This window comes from Podarcis pityusensis (assembly GCF_964106645.2).
Source record: "Podarcis pityusensis genome assembly, chromosome: 5".
Lineage (NCBI taxonomy): Eukaryota > Metazoa > Chordata > Lepidosauria > Squamata > Lacertidae > Podarcis > Podarcis pityusensis.
In genome coordinates this window covers 59,106,210-59,133,709 of record NC_138032.1, presented here as the reverse complement: position 1 = coordinate 59,133,709, position 27,500 = coordinate 59,106,210, and the positions used below count along the sequence as shown (strand labels likewise).

The following is a 27,500-nucleotide window of genomic DNA, read 5'->3' as shown; positions in this document are numbered from 1 at the left end:
TTTGAGAACCAAGGTACGACTGTATGGCTCACCTTACCCTCCTCTCCCCCCCCCCATGTTTTACTGATAACTCAGAGAGGAATTAAGGGGGAGAAGACACCGGATATGTATCAACAGAAGAACTCTGTACTTTTGTAGCAAACTATGTATTGTTAAAAGTTTAAACAAATAAACTCCACTGTAACACTTCTGACAGTATGTTCCGAGTCTATAGTTTTGTCTATACTGAAAAGCGTGGTGACCTCTTCCATATTGCACAAGCCTGACAAATTCTTTGTGCACTTAGAATTAAAACACTGCAAAACCCCAAATTAAAATTTACAGGGCCTAGTAACATCCTATCAACTGAGCCATCAGTGTGCTTCATTATACATAACTGCATCATCTGTTTCAACTGCTCCATGAAGCCTGTCACAGCTGGCAACTGCAGCACGCAGCACAAATGTTTGGTACCTTCCCTGTCTCTATAAAAAAAGGCCAGACTAATTGTTCGCTGGGTGGAGCTCTTAAAAACATCTGTGCTGAACACACCAGCCAATAATGCTTCCTCCCGGTGACTGCCAACGTTTCCCGACTTTTCCACTACACACACCTGACTTGTAGGGTTTCCTGCTCTTGCCAGTGCTTGTAAAAATTGCCAAAAAAGAAACTTTCAACAAATTGGCAGCGTTCAGTTTAGAATGCCAGTGCCTACATAGGGCAGTCAGAGGCAGATTTCAGGATCTGTAGTTGTCTTGGGAGCATAGCCATCAGAGGAAGGGTGGGATACATGTGTGATAAATTATAAAGCACTAGAATTAGTGCAATATGGTCATCCCTGCTGAGCACCCAACTGTGTGCATGGAGGGAGAGTGGTGGAAAAGGTAGCTCATGTCTCATCTTAGCAGTGTCCCTTTTCTTTGCGTATAAAATGTGGGTCTCATGAATTTCAACAGAAAATTGATATAGCTAGTTCTGGGTTATTTAAAGTAAAGACATGTGGAAGAAGCCACATTGAAACAGGATGGCAGTATAAGCTGAAAAGTACGTTTTCTGTGCAAAATGCTCTGCTAGCGAAGTCAATAGGGTATAACGCTTTCCCCCTACTGCATAGTAGAATATGGGGTGTACAGCCCAAGGAAAAACCAACAGTCAATTTTATTTGGTAGTAGAACTAGATTAATGGGCATCCCATCCTGACACATATTTTTTAAAATTACATTTATATCCCACCTTTCTACCAAAGAGCTCAAGGTGGGATACACTGCCCCCCCCCCCCGCGCTTCATCCAAATATTATCCTCAGAACAACCCTGTGAAGTAGGTTACAGTGAGATACAGGCCCAAAGTAACCCAGTGAACCTCTTTGGTAAGTGGGAGTTTGAACCCAATTTATATCTCCCCCACACATGCATATACTGTATTGTCTCTCCCCTTAATTTCTAACCTAATCTGGCACTCCAAACAATATACCACTGTACCATAGAGCTAAGAATTCTTCTCCCAATTCTACTCAAGAACCTCCTAGGAGGTTGAATGGCCCTCTGTCATGGGTGCTTTAAGCTGAGATTCCTGCATTGCAGGGGTTTGGACTAAATGTCCTTCCAACTCTACAATTTTATTATTCTATGGGCAAGTGAGTCCATGGACAAGGCCAATCCCACCGGATGACCAGCACCCACTTGGCTGAAATTACCTCTCTTTTGTTGCACCACAAGTCTATTTTTTACTGGTAAATTTTTAAGCTTTCGACACTTCAGCACAAAAATTCACATTTTGCCACTATTTTGATTAACATGGTTGAATCAATAACCTCTGCTGTGCTATGAGTGTGCTGCTTTTTTCCTTTTCCCGTTTTAAAGTCCTTTTGCAACACTCTCCTTCACCTGCCTCCAAACTCCTGCCTACATGGAATGCAATTCTGATCTCTGACATGAGGAATGAATCTTTAGAATGCATATGCACTGCAACTGTTCTAGAAGCATTAATGCCTTGATTAAACAATCTGAGAGGGGATAATTCCTGACAGATTCTATAAGACACAGACAGGATGTTAACATTTTCAAGTGACTCATTCTGCTTCACTCTTAATGAAAAGAGGAAATAGCACACAAGTAAGCTAACACACAGTTAAAAGTTTTAATTTTGAGGTTTTAATGTCAGCGTTTTTTTCCAGTCAGACCAACAGGGGTTCATAATATTGTAGGTACCACTAAACCAGTATGTCTCCATGTGACAAGACTATCTAAGTCTTTATACAACAGTTGAAGTCTAATCATTTGCAGCCCTAACACTTCCAACAGGAATGTCAGCATTTCTATAATAAGACCCATATTTAAGGGTTTATAACTCAGCTGCAGAAATCTGCTCCAGGCCTATACATGCCATACAAAATCCCACTTAAGGAACAAATAATCCTTTTACTACTTGGCAAGGGAGTCAATTTTGGGCCACTTCCAAATTCAAAGTCATAAAAATGGGCATTGCAACGTGTGTATGCTGAATTCTAGAGTGATTCAAAAGGTCCTATACAACTTTATGCTGCTCATGCATCAAAATACATGTGTACACAGGAGTTCCAAAAGGCCCATGCAGCAAACATCAATCAAACATGCACAAAATAAGCGGTGTATGCAATTTTCATTTCTAGAGCCACAGGTGAGTCTTTGTTTTACCCAAGAGGCAAGCCGTAGTTATGACTACTTCCACAATATTTTTATTAGCAACAAAATAATTAATCTAACAAGACTCCTACTCAGACATATGTTAGACCAGATGTAGATGTAGACAAACTGTTGTCCTCCAGAAGCTGTGGACTACAAATCCCATCATCCTTGATCACTGACCATGCTGGCTGGGACTGACTGGAGTTGGATTCCAACAGTATCTGGAGGGCCACAGGTTCCCCACCCTGTGCTAGACAAACTCAAGAGTTTTACCACCTCTCACAGAATTTGAATATGAGCGAATACCTTGCAGAAGTATTCTGCATCAGTTGGACAACACTGCAGTGGAACATAAACTGCCTCCCCTTTTCCCTAGTTTTATATCAGACAAATAGAAAATAAGTAACAAAGTATAGGCACAGCATTATTTTAAAAAGTTATATTTTTAAACGACCTTATTTACATGTATCAGACAGAAACACCAGCAGCTAAAACTCCAGACCAAAGAAAACGTCCAACTACAATGGCATGACAGCGAAAGATAATATATTATTTGCTCATATTTTATATGTCCAATCTAGAAAACTATCACCATTATTGCATTTGTTGGAAAATGTCCTTGCAGTGTCAGTCCTATTAATATGAAGGGAAAAAAATCATTGTACCTCACCTTGCCTCACCTGACAGTTGTGTTGTGGGGTGCTGCAGGGTTCCATCTTGTCCTCAATCCTTTTAAACATCTATATGAAGCTACTGAGAACAATAATTAGGGAATGTGGACCGGAATTTGGAATTTGGACTGGTGCCGTCATGCGGACACACCCAGCTCTATTTTATCTGTTGTATCTGAGTCAAGTGTGGCTGTGCAAGTCCTGGATCAGTGCCTAGAAATAGTGGTGGGCTGGATGAGGGCCAACAAGCTGAATCCAGGTATGGAAATTCAGTAGCCCATAGGGGGAAGGTATGTAAACTGGTGGAGGGGGGGAGTGGTCCCCTGTTTCTGCAACTGCTCCATAGAGCACAGGCCTGGGAATAGCTGCCTGGATGCTAGATTATTGTGCGTAGGTTTCCAGAGCTGTAGAAGCAACTGTAAGTGTTAACTATCTGCCATGTGCATTCCTTTGGCTGGGAAACACCTCTGACACTTGCCTGGATCACCCACCCATTTGCTTGAGCCAGGGGCTTGCCTTGGCCTGTGGTGCTTGTGTGCAAGCAGGTGGGCAAGTGGGTTGGGGCAGTGATGATGGCAGAGGAAACATGGGAAGACCTGCTTGGGCCACTCACCTGGCTGCCAGCCTGTCTGCTTTGTTTGCTCCACCTGCTGTTGTCATGCTGCACTTTGCGTGGCCACCACGAACCAAGCATAACAACTTTACTCTTACAAAATTATTATATAGTAAGATTATTCCTGGATCCTTAGGACAAAACTGCAACACTGTCACAGCCTCATCCATCTTTACTTATTTTCCCAGCAAATCATTTGAGTTCTTTATAGACGACAAATTGCGTTGGATTAAAAATTAAACCCTTATTGGAATTTACATGCATACTAGGTCTAAAATCCTTACTGAAGCGTAAGTAATATTAATTCTGTAAAGAGGTGTTTATTTTTCTTATTTATCTGAAAGTAATGGCAGTTTCAGTTTCATTCATTGCTCACCCATGTAAAGACAATTATGGACTTCAAAGTGCTAATATATGTATGAAAGGCCACAATCATTCATGTATAGGTCCAAACTGCTGTGTTATAACTTACATCAAAAAGGCGTTAATGCTTTCAATATTTATCCTGCTGCAGGGAAGCATTCTAGAAGGCGGCAGTATTTTTATTTATTTATTTATTTATTGCTAATGGTTGTCTCACCATTAAAACGAAAATCTTAATGCATCTTATAATCAGAGGACAATTTGCAAATCATTAAGAGAAATGTAAAATTCCATTAAAATACAAATCAAGAGTCCCTCACTGGACTAATAATCTTTTTGATATTATTTTGCATCTCACTATTTCTGTTCCCAATATCCAGGCACCACAAATGATCAGTTCTTGAACATGCTATTTACCACAGCCTACTACTTTAACGAGAGACTGAGAAGTATAATCTGCTATTCAGAGCAGGTACTAATGAAGAATTCCATATATTCTAAAATTTAATTAAAACCCCAAAGATTTCAAATTAGATGCAATTTGAAATGCCTGGGGCAGAAATACATGCACTTGCGTGGCAAGGGTATCACGCTGAAAGTTGATACCGTAATTGGTCTTGATGTATTTTTGTGTTGCCAGGCTGAAGCGCAGAACTCATAACCATATAAAAATTCTCTGTAGATTACCTGCTCATTGAAAATGCCATCACTCAGGTAGTTCTCTACTAAATTACCATGCTACTAAAATGCACAAAGTGATTCGAAGAGAAGAGTGGCACAGCTGGTCGACGCTGCCAATGAGTTATGCATGCGCCGACACTGCCTTTTTTCTTAGTAAAATATGCTCAGCTGAATATTAAAATATAATTGGCATTCAACCTAAGTAGCTTAAACCATTTTGTTATCTTCTTTTAAACCGATTTGGCTCCTCCACATTTATTTTCAAGGATGCGATTCACAAACTAATGACACCAACACATTCAGCTAGATCTTTACTATTTTACATTTGTCATAAATAGGAACAGTTTCTACAGCCTTCTAGGGATGTTCTTTAACACTGGTTCCTCTTGAACATCAAAGACCCAATTCATGGGAAAAGGGGGTGGAGGAGAGACAGTATGCCATTTATGTTACTTCTTGCATATTTTATTCAGAAAAGAGGATGAGATGCAAATTTTCAGTGAAAAGTATCCTTTTGTAGCTCAGCAACTATTTTTGTTACAAATATATTGGCCACTTCTCATATATAGTGAAATGACCTATTTGCATGTGGGACAGGGGCATTCTGGGCCATGCTGAAACTTTATGTCAAAGAAACTTGAAGGCTGAATTAATCAGCATTGCACATTCCTGGTGTTATGTTACAAAGACTATAAATTATATTTTTTAAAAACAGTAGAATAATGAGCACATGATTACATAATAATTGCACGATTTTTGAATTGCTTATATTCGTAAACCATGTACTTGTAAAAAAAAAAGGTATCTGCACAAAAAGTATGGGGAAGGACAAATAATTAAGTGATGAGATTCAGCCTATTAACTGACTACTACTATGCATTAGCATTACTACAGAAGAAATAATTGTGGATAACAGAAAACATGTGTGTCCCTCTAGAGAAGCTTTGGGAGCAGTGATGTGGGTTGATGGAGGGAGAGTGACAATGCAAAAATCGCCTTACTTTTGCAGTCCACTGATGGAAGCCTCCACTGGATCAGACCACCTTCTATCACAGGAGGGATACTATTGGATATAAGCTATTAAAACTTTGAAGTCTCAAAGTGGTATGCTGCTAACAATCTCCTTTCCCTTTCTCCCCCACAACAAACACTCTGTGAGGTAAGTGAGGCTGAGAGACTTCAGAGAAGTGTGACTAGCCCAAGGTCACCCAGCAGCTGCATGTGGAGGAGCGGAGATGCAAACCCGGTTCACCAGATTACGAGTCTACTGCTCTTAACCACTACACCACATTGGCAACCCAAGTCTTAAGGGGCAAGCCAAACGGGCAGCCAGTTGGCAGGGCTTTACAGATGCAACCCCAGTAGGACTGGCTCAGTTTCTGATGGATCCAGGGCCACCTCGGCCACCTTCCATGCTGAAATACTGCATTTCATGACCTTCTGCCCACACATTTGGCAGGTGGAAGGGGAATTCTGTACCGGGGGAGAGACACTCCCTGGTTTCATCTCCTGCAGATAAATCTGATCTTGAAGAGCTCAATTTCTTCTAGAAAAGAATCAAAAGTTATCTCAATCTTTTAGAGGTTGGATTAATAGGATCTCCTCTCTCTCCGAGGTTTCCAAAGAAGCCAAGTCACAGCAGAAAGGAGGAGTAAGGGGACAAAACACTGCCACAACCCCATTTTGACATTTCCTGGATTCTGATCATCTCAGCCAAAGGTTGATCCAGATATTGGACATAAATCAGATGCAACCCTTGACGCAGAATGTGTCTACAGGAAAGAGATGAATTATCAGAAACAATAAATGCTTGTTATATAGGCCAGGGGAGCGGGTGGCACTGTGGTGTAAACCACTGAGCCTAGGGCTTGCCGATTAGAAGGTCGGCGGTTCGAATCCCTGCAACGGGGTGAGCTCCAGTTGTTCGGTCCCAGCTCTTGCCAACCTAACAGTTTGATAGCATGTCAAAGTGCAAGTAGATAAATAGGTACCGCTTCACCGAGAAGGTAAACAGCGTTTCCGTGCGCTGCTCTGGTTTAGCCAGAAGCGGCTTAGTCATGCTGGCCACATGACCCGCAAAAACTGTCTGCCGGCAAACGTCGGCTCCCTCGGCCAATAAAGCGAGATGAGCGCTGCAACCCCAGAGTCATCTGCAACTGGACTTAACTGTCAGGCGCCCTTTACCTTTACCTTATATAGGCCAGAGAACAGTACAAGCTGATTTGGGGTGTGGCACTTGAAACGGTCTGAAAAAACAGAGGCACGACAATCTGAAAGGAATATTTTGGCACATTGGTTATTGCCAACTTTTCTGAACAGCAGTTGCATCTGTTGTGCATTGTGTACTTTTCATTTCACAAAATTTATGCACTGCTTGACAGTTTGTTTGGTTTTTTTTAAAAAAAACCATCAAAGCAGTTTACAAAGATAAAAAAGGAAGTCAAGGAAAAATTAGACCTCACCCCCAAAGGTGCCTTTCTTCATTGTTTCCTGAGACGTACAGATACCAGAAAGTTTAAAACATACAAGAAGTTAAAATACTAAAATAGGTTAAAATTCACATCAACTTTCTAGGCATCTGGGTAGGCTTTTTTTTGGGGGGGGGGGAATGTGGTATTACCCAAAAGGTATTGAGAATAGATAGGTCAAGGACTAGATAGCTGCCACATCAGTGAACAGATATCACTGTTAGCCTCACAGCAAACAGGGAAGACATTCACATTTTGCCAGACATTTACTGTTTTTAATTATATTTCTGCTCCTGTGGGCTGTTGAGCCTATTTCTCTTAGTTGTTCTTCTACTGTTGTGATTTTATTATAAATGGTCCTATCCTTGAAAGCAAATAGTGGGACCTTCTTGCTGAAAAGGAAGGCAGATTTCTAAATAAATAAATAAAAACATTACCCCATATTTGTGCCACTCTTCTATTCTTCACCCCCAGATTAATTCTTGATGTTATCGCTGTACGGAGTAGTCTTGATATCTGTAATTACATGTCCCCTAGAACTTTGTCTTCTGTATATGACTTTCACCACAGGCATATTTAATTAATTTAATTTGCCTCAAATAAAAATCTATGCACCAAAATATCATTGCTTGCCTAAATACACACACATAAACACACAACATTTGGATTAATACAAATACATCTGATTTCTCCCACTATCTAGGGCAGTGTTCCGTATGTTTGTGTGCTATTAGTGCTGTAATAATTTTCACTTTCGCTGTAACTTCAATGTTTTGATTTTTCTAGGCTATAATTAGGTCCCATGTTGCATGGTCATTTCAATCTTGATACTTAGATCTGTTTCACAATTACCTTTGTCATGTTTTATAGAATTAAGAGGGTTAAAAGAAGTCACTTTAAAAAAAATCTTGATGATGTTAGATCTGGCTTGCTGCATTAATCTGCCTTATCTGCATTAATTTAATTTTCTTTATCTCTGTGGAAAGCTGCTTGGACTTCCCTACTTTCCTAACTCTGATGATCAAAGACTTCACAGAAATATTTTCAACAGTGTGCTGTATCAGTATAATGCACATTGGATAATCTTGCAAACACTGTGCCATTAAACAAACTCAGAAGGTTAGCTAAATGGAATTTAAGTTGTAAATATTTATCTATTACCTATGGGAAATCCCCCAAGACAAACATTGCAAATCTTTCAGGGCCTAAATACAGTTGCACCTAGATCCTAAAACACTTTGAAGCCCCACTGATTTCAATCGGCCTTAGTCTAATAAGTAACACTTGGACTTAAATCACCCAAATAATATTGTTACAGATTTGGGGGAACCAGAGTCTGAGGGTGCAAAGGTACCTGTAATTGTAAGAAGTTAGTGAATGTTAGAAATTACTGAATGCTAGAAACCACTAAATGCTTGGAGTCTTCCCCTGGGATGGAAATCGTTAAGCATGCCCAAGGTGTTGATAGCCAGTCAAAGGAAGATGCTTGGGTCTGTGAAACCGAGGTTGCCAGGGTAACGCGGATGTGATGTCACACAGGAAAAATGTTGTCTTTTTAAAAAACAGAGGTTTGGAGAAAGGGCGGGTGAGCAAACAGAATGGGAGGTGTTGTGTTTGGCAAGGTGTTCTGGGAGGAAGGAGGACAACAAAGGAGAAAACTTGATGTGGTGCTGGGTGGAGGAGGCTGCACTGAGAAACTGGGGCCATGACTGGCTGCTATTTTGGACCCCAACTTGCTGAAGCTATGATGGGGTCAACGAGAAACCCTCTTGTGGTGTACTGTATCCCACCTCCACCGAAGGCTTCCAGGTGTAAATATGTGTAAAATAAACTGTATTTCTCTGCTGTGCCTTGATTTTCCAATGGAAACACAACCCTGGGTGAGTGCCTAGAAACCCCCTGGTATCTTGCTACCACTGAGCAGAGACTTGGGGTGACGTGTAACAATGTTGTATCATATGACTGCTTAGCACCAATGGACAGCAGAAACACAATCCCAAAATAGGATATAGTATTAAGGTATATAAAGAGAAACATGGACATAGAAGAAAGCAGGTAATTCCAGTATATTGCAGGATGGAAGAACACTGTGGTAAAGCTTGGATACCCAGAAATGGATTAGTTAAAGAAAGGGTGGGGAGTCACAGAAAAGCACCTACAAGAGAAGGCCAACTTAGCTAAATGAGCAGGAGGGAACAAGTAGAAGGCAACATGGTGGTAGGACAATAAATAAGCTTCTGCATTCCTAAGAAATGATAAATTTTGATTTAAAAATATTTTGACGGCATCCTAAAAGCTTCACCTTATTGTGTGTTGTCTACCTGTGTAGCCCTACTTTGCTGGGCAATAGCTAATTCCAACATATTTACTAGTGTACTACTGTAGTTGAAGGACATGCAAACATAGTCTTTCCTGACACTAACTGTGTAGACACAAACAAGGTCAACGTTTTAAATGTGTTATCAGAGCCTACATTTTCCTAATATGCCTTTTTGACTTTATAAAGGTCAAAATTAAGTGCATGATCATTTCCCCAACAAGATACCGTTATAAAAAGGCGCATGGCATGCTTTTGACAGAGAAACAGTTCCCAAAAGAACATAAGGGTAGCAAAAACGAACAGTCAAAAAGTAGCAAAAATGCTGATCTTCCAGTAGCACTGTCATGGTACATCTAATTGATAGTGCTGGACCCCTCTGTTCCAGAAATAAATCTTTTAAATTATATTTGTGACTGTTTTTCCATGCTCTGTGTTGAAGAATTGCCTTTGCACAGTCTCTGCAATTAAATCATGGGTCAACATTAGCTCCTCTGTTTCCTCCTGCTCCTTCCTATTTCAAGGGTCTCCTTTACTCTTCACATTACAAATCACTGAGATGTACAGTAGTATCAGCTTCCTGCTATGTAAACTGTTCATGCTTGCCATGCAGTGACCTCTCTGTATTGATTCAAGACATCTGACAGTCTGCACTGGTCTCTTTAAATTCACGGGTGTCTTCTATCTCTTCTGCTCTTTTGATCAGTCCTTTTCTCCCTCCTTCACTTTTTGCACAGGTAGCTATGGAAAGCAATAAGACCTAGATTTCCACTGCCCCTGAAAAGCAGTTCACTGGGCGCTAAGCTTTAAAGAATCACATTTTCCCCCACGCCAGCTGTTTCTATCCCACTTAATTTGAGTACAGGAGTTCCTACTATGTCACAATCAATAAAATGGCATCCGAAGGTTTAAAACTTTCAAGCTTTACTAGGTAATATCTCAAGAAGATCAACCTTTTTAAAGGTTTAATTTAAAGCAGAGAGGAATGGTTTATATTGATTCTAATACTCTAAATGCTTTTCTTATTTTAGCAATTACCTTCCAATAATTATGTTTTGAGCACCAGAAATGTGTACCTGATTCAACAGCATGTGGTAATTATTACACTTTGCCTCGAACTATAAAATTAACTTTGGGAAGTACAGAACTTGAAGATAAACTCTGAAACAAAAGTTTGTGGTGAGTTTCAGATATAAGAAGCAAAAGGAACTGCAGCCCTACCACTCTTAGAATACTTACATGTATTATTTTAGAGTTTCAACAGCAAAAAATAAATCCAAAATCTAAAGAACACTTGATCCCTGGCATTCAGTTTTTGTGGGCAAATGCTCTTTCCCAACAGGATTATAGTAAAATAAAAAAAATTAAAATGTAGGGTCATTTTTGCCTGTCAGTGCAAAATTCAACTACTGAATTGGCTGATTTTGAGTTTTATTTTAATCCTAATAATGTTGTCCTGAAAGTAAAGCTATCTGGTAATAGTGTATAACAGCAATCAAGAATCCATTAATTTTCTTGCATATTATGTTGGAGGGTATGGTTCAGCAGCGGTGCCACCAGCAGGTGGTGCAGTGGTGGTGAGCATCCTACGAGTGGGGGTGGGGTGGCGGTGGGGCAGAGTAGGGTGGCACTTCTTGTTTTGCCCCAAGTGGTGAAATGGGACATACCACCCCTGATCTCAGGATTCACAGCTGTCAGTTCTGAGGGAAGGCAGGCAAGGACCCACAGCTCACTAACTTGTGGAGTAAGTGTGCAATTCCTCAGCTGGAGTAGGCTCAGGACAGGTGAGGGTTCCATGCCTTGTCAAACCCAGAAAATATAACAGGAAAGCCGTCCCGGCCAGGCCTGAGTACATATTAGCAAATTATATAGACCATTATTTTATAAATATTTCACCATGCTTTGTTTCAGTATGAATGCTATGCAATAGTGTTAATTCCCTTGGACTTTCTTTTTACCATATGAACACTTTAAAGTATCAAAATCATCTTTTGTTTGCTCAGAGATAGGCAATATTTATCTGTCAAGATATTGTTGATTATTATCCCTGACCACTGACAATGATGACTGGAACGGATGAGGGTTGGGGGTCCAATCATATCTGAAAGGCTGCAATGATTCCCACCCTTGCTTTAGTTGGAAGTTCACTATGGAACCTCAAGGTGCTTACTGATGTGATCTCAAATCTTCTGTTGGTTGGCTAACAGGTGATAGAGAAGAGCTAGAAGACCAGATGTTGCAAGAAGAAGAAGAAGAAGAAGAAGAAGAAGAAGGGAGAAGATCAATGTAACCATTGGCTGGTCAACACAATTTTGATACCTAGAAAGGTTCTAAAACATATAAATATGTCAGTTTGTACACATTTAGATCACAAAGAACCAGCATGGTTTACTTAAGAAGTGATTCCAGTTTGACATTATTTCCTTTTTTGAATAGAGTTACTAGTGTTAGCAGATCAGGGGAATGCTGCTGAAGTATTTTATCTCTATTTCAGTAAGACATGTGACAGCAAAAAAAAAAAGCTAATGCAGTTCTAGCTTGCATCTGTTCCGCTTTAGTCAAGCAGCCAGGAGTAGTGTGCCCATTTCTGGGCCCAGTGGATTAAGAAAGGTATCAGCAAAGTGACATGTGCCCAAATGAATGGTGAGGAGCCTGGAGATCAGGCCATATTAAGGAAGGTGAAGGCTGCTTGACAGTGGAGCAGACTGCCTTGGAAAACGGCTGACTCTCCTTCATTAGAAATTTGTAAGCAGAGATGGATGGCTACCTAACCAGGATACTGAAGAAGTGGACTTCCTGCACTGGCAGGGAGTCAAACTAGACAAGCTTTGAAGACCCTTTCCAACTCCAGGACATTGCTTTCCAAGGCATAATGATGAAATGTATACGTTTCCATTGTCCGTGTACTAGGATTTCATTAAAAGATTGTTCTCAAGTAAGTGGCTCAACACATATATACAGAAGAGTAAAAAAGAGTAAAAAAGGATTGGATACAATGGATAAATAAAAATCCTACTACTAGCTTACAGGTAGTCAGATTTAAACAGAAATGATATCGTAAGTTAAAAAAAAAATGCAGCTTGTCCTTGCTCATTTACTTCGGACTCAGCTGTCATTCTGAATTGCCTTTAGCCACTTCAACTAAGCATTTCACCTCCTGTTTAACTTTGAGATGGAGATGTGTCCGAGTAAAATATACATACAGGTGCTACCAGAAAGTGTCAAGATATCAAATCAAGGCAAATAATTCAGAATAGATGCTTGCAGTAAACAAATAAGCATACAGCCGTCAAGAAGAACACACCTGAACTCTTGCATGTGATTATAACAGCTTCTTAAATGCAGTACATAAAATAGAAAAGTAGTACAAACTTATGCTGCCACTGTTTAGTTCACTGGAGGGGGGAAATTAATGGCTGCTCTCTCTTCCTCATTAACCTGTTGGGTTGTAGGATCCACTTTTTCAGGGTGTGATCCCTTATTGCTGGGAAAATACACAAAAGTATTGGAACCACATGAGTATGGCAAATTTTACAGGTCTTTCATAACTGAGGTCCATATGATCAGGTGATGGAATTGCACAATGGGGGGAAGAGATATTGAAGGTGTGCAATGGTAGAGCAGCTGCAGGTGCCTTTACCTATGAGGAAGTAACTTTGCTGACTCGATTAAGTTTCTCACACGCAAGTACTTGGTCCTGTTCAGGGCTGCTGTTCACTCTGGGAGAAACACTTCTACTGAAAAGCAGGCCAGTGGTTAAGAAGCATGTACCTTTGACACACTGCCCAGTTCTGCAGGTATAGTTTACCAGCAGTACAGGTATGTGTGAAAATTCTCTACCCTTTAATTTCACACTAAATGTTTGCTGGTGGGATGGACACAAAGGATAAAGAGAAAGTGCAATGAAAAATAGCCATTAGCAGAGCCCTGTGTATGTGGACAATAGGCCTTGTGGACAACACAACTCTGGGGACTTAAATTAAGGCACAGCGAAGAAACATTTTCTCTAAATTAGAGGTTTATGCACCTTTTGCACTGTGACCTGACTGAACAACATAGCAAAGAAAAACGTAGGCTTCCAAAGGGTCTCATTCTGAGGTGACTGCTGCATGCTAGAGTAACAGTATTGCCTGAGGGCTGCTATTAGTCACAGGCAGAGAGAAGCCTTTTTTGGTACCCAATTTTCTTTTCATTTCTTTAACAAACCAGCTGGTTTGAAAATGTACTACTCTCATTTTACTGAGGAAGACAGCCTCAGGATATTTTCCAATGGCTAAGTCTGCAAATTCATTGATGGAAACACTGATTCCAAGATCAGTCCACTCATGGTTAAATTCAGTTTATAAGCTCATCCCTCAAAACTGATTTACAATTTCTCCTCAGATAATAAGTTATCTCTTCCTGTTTATACTTGGATTCTTTCTTTTCTAACTTCAGTCAAGGTCTTAATACTTGCAAAGTCCTCCCCATCTCCCATTCCTGTCTCTCTTTGATATTCAGAGTTTGGGACTGCAATTGGAAGAACATATGATCAGTAAGGAGATGTATTATTCCAGACAATTCTGGGTATCAGGCTAAACAAAATGTATTTTATGCAGAAATATGTGTTTAGAAAAAAAACCACATGCGCTACAACTATTTATCAGTGTTAGTCGTCAAAAATATTGGCTAGCATTTCAGTTTTACACTTTTTTCCGGCTATAAAAATGCACACCTGCTCTCAGTCTGAACTCTATTAACTGAGAAAAAAGAAGGAAAAGCACCCTCTTAGAATTCAACATGCTGAGAAAAACATTTCTGGTCTCAAAAAATGGGCTTGTGATGCAAAAGGTCACTACATTACAGTCTGTACTTTGTGTAAAGTAAACCTGTTCCATATTTGGCACAAGAGACTTACCTGCATAATAGTTCGCACCTGCTTAATGAAAATATTTGCCATATCTGATAAGAACGGTTGAGGGTTAAAAGTCCTAAATATTTTGTGTTAAATTTTATAAGGATCTGCTGAGTTGCAGGCATTAATTCATTTCCTTCCGATCTCTATTGGACTCTCTGCTCTCCAACAATGGCTATGCTAGTTTATATCGATCAAGAGTGTTAACGCCTTCATGCATGAATTAGTGTTAAGCATGTTGATTATGAGAGGCTGGTTACACCACACTTTCCCCACAGAATTGGCAATATACCTAGGAAGATTGTGTGTGCTGATTCCATGAGAAAGACCCATGCAACTGGCCACCCACTGCCCATGTGGTTAACCTACTGAGCCATAATTTCTCAGAATGTACAGTGGTACCTCAGGTTACATACGCTTCAGGTTACATACGCTTCAGGTTACACGCTCCGCTAACCCAGAAATATTACCTCGGGTTAAGAACTTTGCTTCAGGATGAGAACAGAAATCGTGTTCCGGCGGTGTGGCGGCAGCGGGAAGCCCCATTAGCTAAAGTGGTGCTTCAAGTTAATAACAGTTTCAGGTTAAGAACGGACCTCCGGAACGAATTAAGTACTTAACCCGAGGTACCACTGTAATTTTCAAAGAATCCCCCCCCCCCCCAATATTCTCCACCATTTTTCTGTAGGGGCTGCCATTCCCCACCAATGACACCAGGTCTGTGCAAACATTGTGGAGGATGCAAAATGGTGGCCTGGCTTCCACACAGTTGCAATGATTGCAAACCAAACCACCACCACAACAACCTGAGGTCCTGCCACTGCTAATGGTGAATCCCACCCTGGAGAAACTGGGAAGAATTTATCCTCCCCCTGGAAAAAATTGTGAAGTAAGTCTTCCAAATCTCTCTGGCCACAAGTAGGATGAAATAATTCAAGAGGCCATTTGCACGTGGCTCTAATCTAAAATTTTCGGATCAGCATAGAATCTACTTACAGACAAGAAACTTTCATACAGCTAGACATGCCGCATATGACAATACAAAATATACAGACCGTTCTCCAGCAGCGGGTGGTGAAAAGGAGGCACCGGAAGCTTCTCTATCATCCAGGGTTCACAGAAATAGGCCTGAAACCAAGCCACACACTGTTTCAGCGGCTCCGCTGTTTCCTCTGAGGCTTCACATACTTCACAAGACACAGCGGCATCCGCAGGGCTAGAAGAATGATAACATTGGTTTAATAATTAGTGTCACGGTCTAACTGCAAAGTTTTGTTTTTTTTACAAACAAAAGAGTAAGATGCCAACTCACACAGAATGAATTTCCCCAGCCCAAATATAAGAGCAGTAGAAAACACACACGCACCCCTACGTCTGAAGAACTGAGGATCAAATTAGAAAAGGGGAAAACAATAAAGTAGCTCAGTTTCTGTTTAAGAAGGAAAGGTCCAGGTAATGTTTACTTATGTTTTGTATTATTCAAGTCCAACAGAACAGAAATATCTTCTTTTAACTTTCTACATCCCCAAGAAAAGTGATTTCAAACCCAAGAAAAAAAGAATTTCCTGTTCTTAACTATGCAGAGGTGAGCAAAACACTGAAAACACTGAACAGCAACAGTAAAAGTGTCAAGTGTTACTATTGTTGAGCAATGCTTATAAACTAGAAAGCAAAATAAACCCTCTGTGTACTTTAGTGAAACATACATATAGGTGGTGAGAGGGACAAAACTAGAAGCTAATTTTTGCATTTGCACTTCCAGTATGACTGCAATTAATCAAATATGCCACAGAGACTTCTATACAAGAAATGCAAGCCCAATGCTTGTGGTCCCTTCCAACTCTACAATTTGATGATTCTGTGATTGCCAACTTGCAAATAGTTCTCATTTACTGGGAGCCATCTATTGTTTTGTATTGTTACGTTCCTTATTTAGGATATGCAGTGCTTTTTTGGGGGGGGGGGTGTACTCAAGGGTATTCAGTACCGGCACCTTTTTTGTTTGGTTTGGTTTGGTTTGGTTAAAAAGTGTGGAACTTACTGTAACAACTACATGGTGAATACTAGCAACTATTTTTCTAGAAAAAAGCACTGAGGATATGAAATCTTAAGAATTGCTTGCTTCGTTTCCCAGGAGGATATAGGTGGTATTCAACTGAAGCTTACTCAGAACCTACTGAAATCAATGGACCTAACCTAATTATGTTCATTTTCAATGAGTTTAGTCCAGGCTTCCTCAACCTCAGCCCTCTAGATGTTTTGAGACTACAATTCCCATCATCCCTGACCACTGGTCCTGCTAGCTAGGGATCATGAGAGTTGTAGGCCAAAAACATCTGGAGGGCCAAGGTTGAGGAAGCCTGGTTTAGTTTGAGTAAAACTTAGCTGTCCTATAATCTCACCCCACAAAGAAAGAGCCCTAACAAACCTTTATTAACATCCAGGCTGTTTTTCTGGGAATTTATTGGCCTGCATAATTCTTATAGCAGAAACATTTTGTTTTAAATTCCTATTTTAAATTTATCTTAGCCCCTGATATGACCACACAAACCTCTGTTGTAGCATCCCATTGCAATGGTTTCTTCGGATTGATTGCTTATTCATGTTTGAATTACTTACACAGTAAATCAAAAGCATTTATGCTATATTCAGATATTCTAGATTAAAATTAATTTCCCCCTCCTATTTTAGAAAAGGTCCCATACTACTGATAGTCCTTCTCCCACTCCTAGATTTATTAAAATAACTAAAATAACTATGGAAACACAGGTTTCATAACAACAATATGGATGAATGTGGAGGCTTCAAATATCGGAGTCCATAAATTTATATCATTATCAAGCAACTGCACAAGGTTACTAAAAAATTCTTGGGACTTTCCCAGGTGAGCAGAAGATCCAAATAATGACTCATTGTCTCATTTGGAAATAGGAAAGCTTGCTGCTTGCCTCTTTACTATTGAGCACACAGGACCTTAGCTGAATAGGGAAAGGTAATCTTCACATGTCAATCACCTCAACTGCTACTACAGCAGAATATGCAAAGAGAAAACTTTCAGCAGGTACATTTTTAGAACAATTTCTATCAGCATGGGCAAGGAAGAAACTCCATCTTGGTTCCCAGAAAACTGTAACAGCATCCTCCCCTGTAAGTAAAGCAGTAAATACTAGCTCAGTTGTTAGCCAGCCAGTTCCCTATTTTTTTTGGAAGGTCCTACCAGTTTGCACACACAGAAGTAAATATGTACATGCATTCAAGTGTATTCGTGTTATGTCACAACTGTTTCCTCTGCTTCTTATTGCTCCCTTTCACTGGTAAGCAGTTTGCAGCTGAGTATTGACAACAGACAAACTGTCTCTGCAGTGCCAATCCTCTTTTCGTCTGCTAAGGTTACACTGAAATTAGTATTTGTGCATGTGTAGGTTGTTGCTTTCACTGGTTTTTTTTTGAACAGACAGGTGTTTTCTAAACTTTTCTAAAATGGCGACTTGTTTTTGCTGCAATGCACCAACATCACTGGTCCTCTATAAATGAGTATAATTTAGCATTTCTCTATGTTGGCCTCTTTCTGAATCAAACTCCTCAATTAAACTCTTTGGCATGTAAACACACAGAATCTTCACACACAGCTGCGTGTACGAGACCTGCTGCTGGTGAACTAATCCAACAATAACAACCAGAACTACAACAGGACATCTCACGTTCCCATACAACCAACCAGGTGGCTTATCTTGTGGAAAGCAGAATCTACGAACAACCAGAGAGGTCCAGTAAAGAAGAATGGAGTGGTAGGGAAAACTGGTTTTGGAGTTTTTTAAACAGAGGTTGTATGGCTATCTGTCAGGGATGCTTTACTTATGATTCCTGCATTGCATGTGGTTGAACTAGATATCCCCTGGGGTCTCTTCCAACTCTATGGTACTGACAGCATCTTGAATGGCAAGGGTAGCCTTCAGCTTCAAGCACACATAGAGAGTGAGGTAGACTACAGTCACTAATTCAGGGTCAGGAAAATGGAGGGAAACAAGGCGTGCAGGGACACAGGCTGCTATAGCAAATGTGACTCCTGATCTTGTAAAATTATCCCCTTATACTTTGCACATTTCATATTTCTGTTCAGTTATCAGATGCCTAGCCTGTGGAACGCATTTTATACATTAAATGTAAGTTTAAATAAATAGAAACACGTTACATTTCTCGCATGAGTTTTAATAATACTTATTTATCATCAGTGTTTTCATACTGCCCTTCAATCACATTCCCAGGGTGGTTTATGAAAAGAGTAATACAATTAAAATGTAAATACAAAAATAAGTATTTTTAACACTTTAAAACGTGACATTAAAATATCCTTCACAACATCTTTTAAATGTTCCTTATAATATATGATGGAGTAAAATATACATAAAACACATATTATTAACATTCCATGTGGAAATAAATAAAAAGTTGTTACATCAACACCTTAATGTCATTTAAATAGTCTTCCTTTGATAGATGAAGGCAAAACTACCCCCAAAATTGCAGATGAATTGTCTAGTCCCTAATGATTCCAAAACAATTACAGGATGCAGAGCAATCTAGTTAAATTTTATTCAAAAGCTTACTACACTTGTGTTTTCTCTTATTTTTCTATCAATGAAACCCAGGAGGCTTAAGCACAATTCATTATGTATGAGACCCAACTTACAGTGCTTGACTGTTGATTAATAGGAAAGTTTGCAGTATGTACATTTGCAACATTAGATGCATACAATATGCTAACTTATTCTTCCACTGAAGCTAATTATTTACAAAAATGACTACTTGAGACTACAATTTATTAAATGCATGCATCCAGTCTCAATTTGGCCCCAAAAGACAGTCTGGAATGAAGATCTTTTACTTGATGTGACAACTTCTGGAAAGAGTGTTATTAATATTGTAAATGTGGCAAATAAAGAGTTCAGATAGCCTTATGTCTATTTTGTGTTTGTTTTTCACAGCTAAATCAATGAATAAAAACAGCTTTTCAAGAAGTTTAATACCCATATGAGAGACAAATTCTTTCTGCCCAAGTTTAAATTAACCATATAAATAATATGTCCATATATTAGTAATAATGATTTTTAAAAATAGCTTGACAACTGAAATACATGGGAGCGGGTATACTCAATCTTTCAATTATACTTATTCATTTTTACTGACTCTTCTTAATTTGTTAGAACAACATTTATTTTGAAGATATGCTTAAGAATCTCTAAAAAGGCCTTCACTGTAAACCTGCTTATAGTTTGGCAGCTTAATACTCAATTAATTTCAGGTGAATTTTAGGTGTCTAGCAATTCACAAGACTGGACCCTGGTAAAGGATTTGCTTATGCACTTCAGAATAAAACTGTACAGAGAAGCAGCATGAAAATTTATTGATGTTTAAGATTGATCAAGCAACATTTGGAAAGTTGTACAGTGGTACCTCGGGTTACATACGCTTCAGGTTACAGACTCCGCTAACCCAGAAATAGTACCTTGGGTTAAGAACTTTGCTTCAGGATGAGAACAGAAATCGTGCTCCGGCAGTGCGGTGGAAGCCCCATTAGCTAAAGTGGTGCTTCAGGTTAAGAACAGTTTCAGGTTAAGAACGGACCTCCGGAACGAATTAAGTACTTAACCCGAGGTACCACTGTACTTGTCCATCAAATTCTCACCAACACCCAATATTCCTGATGAGACACATGGTTCATGATTTCAAATAATACCTTTTTAGGCTTTTTGAAAAACCTGGACCCACTAGCATTATAAGGGTGCTCTGCTATAATATGGAATGAGACTGGAAGGACATAATATATTATTTTTTAAAAATATATATAGGAGTGGTTCTCAACCATCTCACCTAAGATGACTTCAGTGGTTAGGATGAAACATGTGACATAAACATAGATGCAAACACTACCACAAAATGCACACAGCATTCCTATTTGTGTAGCCTTCCTGTTGCCACTTGTGGTATCCAGAATGTGGTTTTCTCCATATCCTGTGTGGTTGTTACATGCCACTACATACAGTGGTACCTCGGGTTAAGAACTTAATTCGTTCCGGAGGTCCATTCTTAACCCGAAACTGTTCTTAACATGAGGTACCATTTTAGCTAATGGGGTACTGTTGCCGCCGCCGCCACCACCAGAGCACGATTTCTGTTCTCATCCTGAAGCACAGTTCTTAACCCGAGGTACTATTTCTGGGTTAGCGGAGTCTGTAACCTGAAGCGTCTGTAACCCGAGTTACCACTGTACTCTTTAAAGGTGAGAGTAGAAAATGTTTCGTATCCTCAAATGCCAAGATAAGGAGTAAGGGTAGAATCAATATTAAAGCCATGAAGACTCGACTGATAGCATGGAAGGTCACTAAACACTATCATTTGCTTTGTGCCATTAGTATATAAAAAATAAGATGCCACCTGGGGCAAATCTGTATTGCATCTCCTCCTCGATGCAAAAAAGGATCTATTTCGCAATGACAAACTTGAACTCTCCAGGTCCACCGACATGGAGTTGAGGTTCTCGCGTATTAGGTGGTCCGATGAGCTGGATGAGGAAATATCTAGGAGGTTAGTCTCAGATAAATTCCTCATTAAGAGACAATCTCTTAAACTCCTCATGCCCTGAAATTAGAATAAACCTGTTTCAGGATTTGATTTTACTTCTTCAACCGTGTTTGACCCCCAAAAAGGCAATTTGGCGGTCATTATACCCCAACAAATCTAAACCCTGGTTTGATCAGGAATGCCTTGCTATGAAGCTCTCTTTGATGGGAAAATACAGGAACTATAGGTCTGCCAATCAGTATTGGGAAGTCACAAAAGAACTAAATTTTAGTCCTTTTGTGACTTCCCAATACAGATTTGCCCCGTAGACACCCTCATAACAAGGAACCCCAATATCTTAAAATCAAAGCCATCCTTTTTGTGAATAGCATAACTCAGACTTGCATGTACAGTAACTATATATTTTACACACACACACACAAATCAACATAAAACAAATGCACAGTCTTGATAGTTTTAGCCCTTAGAAAAGTTCTAGAATAATGTGTCCTTACAGAATGGTATAATGCTTCCATAATGGTGCCAAGGTCAGGTTTATCAGAGGCAATTAACTATGTGAGTAATTGCTTCAGGGAAACTTTAATATGCACACCTGACTTCAGTCATTTATTTCCTTAGATCCTCCATCTCAGGCCATACCCTTCAGGTGCAGGTTTCCCCCTCAGTATCAAACAATCACCATGTGGTGAAGCATTACCTCCTTTGCTTAGGCTGTCACCAAAATCCGGGGCCTATTTATAGGGAAAGCTGTTTTAGTCCACACAGCATTAATTGGCATTCATTCTCCACATGGTGAAACTGCATCATATTTAACTATGAAAATAATACAATCTGGCATTTCCTAATATTTTGATGCACTTCTCTTAGTGTGGTGGAATCACAGCAACTCCCATAGGAAATACTGTGAAATGGGCTGAATGTTACTAGTGATTTCTAAAACTGAACTCATCCCTTGCCCCTTATCTCACAAACATCATCTAGTGTTGGCTGTAGATAGAGACAAGATTACAAAATGGATGCACCATTGGTTCTATCCATTATGACAATACTTAGGACTAAGGACTTATCTACGTATATGGTCAATGGTTCTTCTTCTCTCGTTTTAAATTGCATACGACGTGTACAACTCACTACAAGTCCTATAACCAAAATGAAGCAGCTCTGGAAGCACGAAAAACAACAGCTTACAACTGGATTTTGAGAAAGAATTTCACATATTCCAATAAAATGTCAAATATTAAAATACAGCTGTCTCAAATGGCTTATTTCTCAACAAAGCATGGGCTCCTACTTGACATTCTGAATTAAGACTATCAGAAAGTTAATTCTTCATATACAATATGAATATCAAAATAATCTACACAAAGTCAACCCTACATTTCCATTTATCCTATACAGTATATTAACTTCTCTTGAAAAGAAATCACCCTGCAGACTTCATAGAATTACATAGTTCAAGACACCATGCTCCACTTTATAATATATTGTATGTATACATATCTCACCACTGTTTGTTTCAGAGTCTGGGTGTGAGATGTACTTAGACGGAATATTTTTCAATGTTCAGGATGATTTGATGAACCATGAATGGCCTGGGTTGAAATGAATTTTGATTATGTTAATATATCAGTTTTCCTATACAAGGCAAGGTCTAAGAAATGTTCTAAACAAAGTAGCTTGGCAGTTGTATACTTACACTGCGTTGCATAAGAGGGAAAGCATAAAGAGGAACAGTACTCCATGTATACTTAAAAGAGTTTGAGATTTTGTGTGCGATCCCATCATCTGGCTGGTGATTTTCTTCTTCTTAGGGAGATGCTTAGTATCATCAGACCATTGTTCCATCTAGATCAGTAATGTCTATGCGCACTGGCAGCAGCTCTTCAGGGATTGAGAAGAAGACATTTCTTACCTGGAGATGCTGGGGAACGAAAGTGGGTCTTTCTGAACAAGAAGCACCTGCTCAACCACTGAAAGGTAGCCCTTGCCCTACTGATACATGTCAATGATCACCAAGTTTGTAATTTACTGTTACGACAAGCTCCCTGCTGTAAAAGTGGGATATAAAAGTAACATACACATATTTTTAAATTTCTATAATATACAGTATATATGATTTATACATAAATTCTAGACTTAATGTTTAATTTTTAAACTTGGATCCTCTTCTTCCATGAAGAGATAAAAGAGACTTAGACACAATCCTAGGGCAGGCTCCTGTTCAGCTAAAGGTCGGGGCTAGACCCATAGGGACGCAGGTGGCGCTGTTGTCTAAACCACTGAGCCTAGGGCTTGCCTATCAGGTCGGTGGTTCGAATCCCCACAATGGGGTGAGCTCCCGTTGCTTGGTCCCAGCTCCTGCCAACCTAGCAGTTCGATAGCACGTCAAAGTGCAAGTAGATAAATAGGTACCGCTTCACCAGGAAGGTAAACGGCATTTCCGTGCGCCAGTTTAGTCATGCTGGCCACATGATGTGGAAAAACTGTCTGCGGACAAACGTTGTCTCCCTCGGCCAGTAAAGCGAGATGAGTGCCGCAACCCCAGAGTCGTTCGCGACTGGACTTAACTGTCAGGGGTCCTTTACCTTTTTCGACCCATAAGCCCCAGTGACAGAACTGTGTTACATGACATCAGATGAGTACTGGGGACTAGACCAATGCTTTTGAATGCTTAGGAGTGTTCAATTCATGCACGAACATCACATCTCAGTCCTTCTTATACATCACTTTGAACTCTCAGTTCTATCTTTGGCAATTTATCTAAGATAGCTCATTTGCAAATGCTTCAAATCAATGTACAGTGAGCACTCAAGGGTAAACTGGACCTATTTCAATGCACTGCAGTAATGGTCCAGAACAACTGTTGTGTTGTTTTTTAAGAAACCAGAGCAAAAGAAACCACACAATTCTAAAAAAGGTGCAATTTTATGGTCCAAATCCTACAAAACCGATCAATTTATGTCCGGTATCAGAACATCTCAAAAGATGCAAGTACAGCACTATTAAAATGTTTCCCCCCCCCCACTGTTCAATATAATAACAACTTTTAAAAAACGCACTATGATAACAGACTGCCTTCCACTAGGCTTAGGTGAATCTGTGATGCAGTTCCATTAGCTTGCATATAACATTAATAAATAACATTGCCACTTAAATGCCTTTCTTGTAAATTGGTTTGTTCTGTTCTGTATAAATAATATAAATGTCTCTGTTACCAGTGTCAGATTCCCACCCCCTTCCCTTTACCTATGCATAGCATGCAACATGAGCCAATGTAGCAGTTTAATCTAAGAAGCAGTTTATAGAACACCTACAATAATATATACTAAGTGGCTTGCATTTCAGTATCTGACATATAAAAATAAACTCAAGGATCAAACAGCCACCTATTGCAACTCAGTTTGAAAGCAACAACCCAGTATTAAATTCTAATTCAAACTTCTGGAATTGTGGTTTTTGACAAAGACATAGAGATTTAAAGATCTCAACACATCTCCCACAGCCAGTGGCTACGGGCTTGTGTTTCTCAGAAGGCAAGGTTCCCTGCTGTACGGAGGAGGGGATTTCAGTAGCAAGCTAGGATATGGTATGACTGCACAGGGCATGCTGGACATGCTCAAACTCTTTTGCCTGCCAAAAACAGCTCATTGAATTCCAGCCACCTGCTGCACACTTTTAAGCCTGCCTTTATATTCTTCATACTGTTATGAGTTTGTGGGTGCCAGACCCCTCTAATCCCTGAATCCAGCAAGTGTTAAAATTTAATCAAGCCAGGCTAGCTTCCTGATGAGGTAATGGCCTGGGTGAAGGGATATTAAGAGAATGAAGAAAAGGGGGGTCTGTGTGAGATGGCAAATACTGGGGCTCCTCCTTCAACTCACGGATAATGAGAAGGACAAAAGCCAGAGTTTGGAGTAGAGTTTGGGGGCTGTGATGTAAAACTAGAGGTCAAGCAGCAAGTTGGAGGGAGGGTCAGAGAACAATGTTTGATTTCTGTTTGAATCCAAGACTGCGGTTATGGGAGAAACAAGACCCTTTGGGGCTGTTAATGCTGTTAACCCCTCCATCGTAGGCTCAGGTTGTATATATGTGTAAATAAGCCATATATCCTAAAGACACTGCAGTCTCCACTGTGCCTCATTCCAAAATGAAAAACGGACCCCGGGTAAGTCCCTGTAATGTCAGCCTGCTCAGAGATTGGGGTGGTATGTAACCATATTCTTAAGGACCAAACTATTTCTTTAAAAAAAAGATAACTAAGGCATGGGCATAGCTGTCAACGTTTCCCTTTTTAAAAGGGAAATTTCCTTATTCCGAATAGGATTCCTCGCAAGAAAAGGGAAAAGTTGACAGCTATGGGCATGGGTGCTATAAAAGTCCACATGCAGACAGCTAATTTAAAGACAGATAGATAGACGGACAGATAGACAGACAGACAGACAGACAGATGATAGTTTAGAAAGAAATAACCTAGAATTCATATTAACCTGTTAAGTTTACATTAAGTGGATCCAAGTGATTCTTTAAAGTGCTTAAACAAAGGCATCATGTTCACTACAGCTTTAGCTTCTGTATAGTTCAAATAAAATAATTATAAAAAGTATAGGCCAATATACTTAGCCGTATCCCATCAAATCACCACCACAGTAAATATGAACCTTTGGTCAATTATTAGATTTTTCTTTAGCATGAATCTTCTGATTCGTGGCTGGTGTTAGCTATCCACCACATAACCAATTCTTATTACAAAAGAACAACAGCCTACAAAACATCAAACACAACCTTCAATGAATTAGTGCTAGGAAGAAGTCCAATGCATGATGTTTGTTTGCCTGCTGAAATTCCAGGACTGATGACTTGTTTTGAAAAACTGGTACTGAAAATAAATAAATAAAAATCATGCAAAAACTATTCATGGATTTAGTTCCTTTCAGCTTACCTTGCTCAATGTGCCTGAACAGAATATTGTCTGCCAATTAGTTTATGCAATTCAGAAAAATCTAACCCAGACTGCCAAGAAACAAACCAGAACCTCTAGAGTGCAGCTGGATCTGCAACCTACCTCCTTATCTTGTTAAGCCTGTAAGACAGCCTCTCTCTGCCATTTTCAATTAGATATACTTTATGAAAACTATGCCAATAAGATACTAATTGGAGAAGTGAGAAGCTATTTGTGTGTGAAGACAGTGTAGCTCAAATATACAGTACAATCTGGTACAACAGACAAAACGCATACAAATATAGGCACAGACACGCTGTAAGAATTGCTGTTATGCCTCTCACCAAAGTAGATGAGGAACAGGAATCAGAACAATATGTTTTGTGCATATATAATAAAAGGAAGCTGGAAAAGAGTATACCCAAGCATATACCTAATGTAACATCCTATACATCAGAGATTATCGGACATTCTGTATATTGATCCTAACTCTTTGCCTATAGTTCAGTGGCAGGCAATTACATTTCTCTTCAGTCATGCAATCAATTCAAAGCTGGTTAGGTTACGAGTATTGCATTGGTGAATTTTGGGAATTCACTCTATTCTTACTTGCGTGGGCATTCTTTTACGTAGTGGCTTGATTGTTCGTCACCTGTAAAACAGGCCTGGGGATTCTGATTAAGACCTTTCTTTGTCAATTGCCCATCCTTCCCAAGACCTACTACTTTATTTGCTCAACAGAGATGCCATAGCTGTGTGACTTTCAGAATACTGGACTGAGAAGGTGCAAAACGCACATTGCCCTTCCTCACCCAGTCCACCTTTTCCGGTTCCTGTCTATCTGTCTCACTTCCTAAACTGAGAATCTGCCTCCTCCATTGGAAAGGGTCAACAGCTTCAGCATCCACCAATACATTTCCCAATTAATATAATATCATAGGTTTTATTTATGTTTACAAACTAAAAATAGCATAATTAGGTTTAAACGATTCCAAAGACTATCATAAACAGGATTACAAACAAGAACAAGCTGTTAATGTTTTGCTCCTCTAGCTTCTATCCAGTGTCTTATCTTAGCTGATGATTGGCCTTGTAAAACTGATTTATATAACACTGGTTTATAACAATAAGTGAATGTGTCCACCTCCTCTGGCAGAGCTGAGAACAAATAAATGCTGTTTTTTGCTATGTCCGAACTCAGCAAACTGTGGTTAGTCGTAATGATGATTTGGTGAAACATGCTAATTGCAATAGTTAAGGTGAAGTACGGCTTAAGGTTTGGAGATAAAGGTAAACTGCCGTTTCTTGAAAAAGAAAGCAGATGATTC

At 39.7% G+C, this 27,500-nt stretch overlaps 1 protein-coding gene across 9 annotated transcripts in view; it reads right to left on the bottom strand.

Annotated features, from left to right (window-relative positions):
• The window catches only part of MGMT (O-6-methylguanine-DNA methyltransferase), a 171,061-nt gene that overhangs the window by 25,593 nt on the left and 117,968 nt on the right, over nucleotides 1–27,500 (bottom strand). For all 9 annotated transcript variants that reach the window (XM_081007222.1, XM_081007220.1, XM_081007221.1 and 6 more), the window contains one exon: nucleotides 15,707–15,867. In XM_081007222.1, coding sequence (XP_080863348.1) covers nucleotides 15,707–15,867 — 161 coding nt within the window. The remainder of the gene's footprint in view (nucleotides 1–15,706; nucleotides 15,868–27,500) is intronic.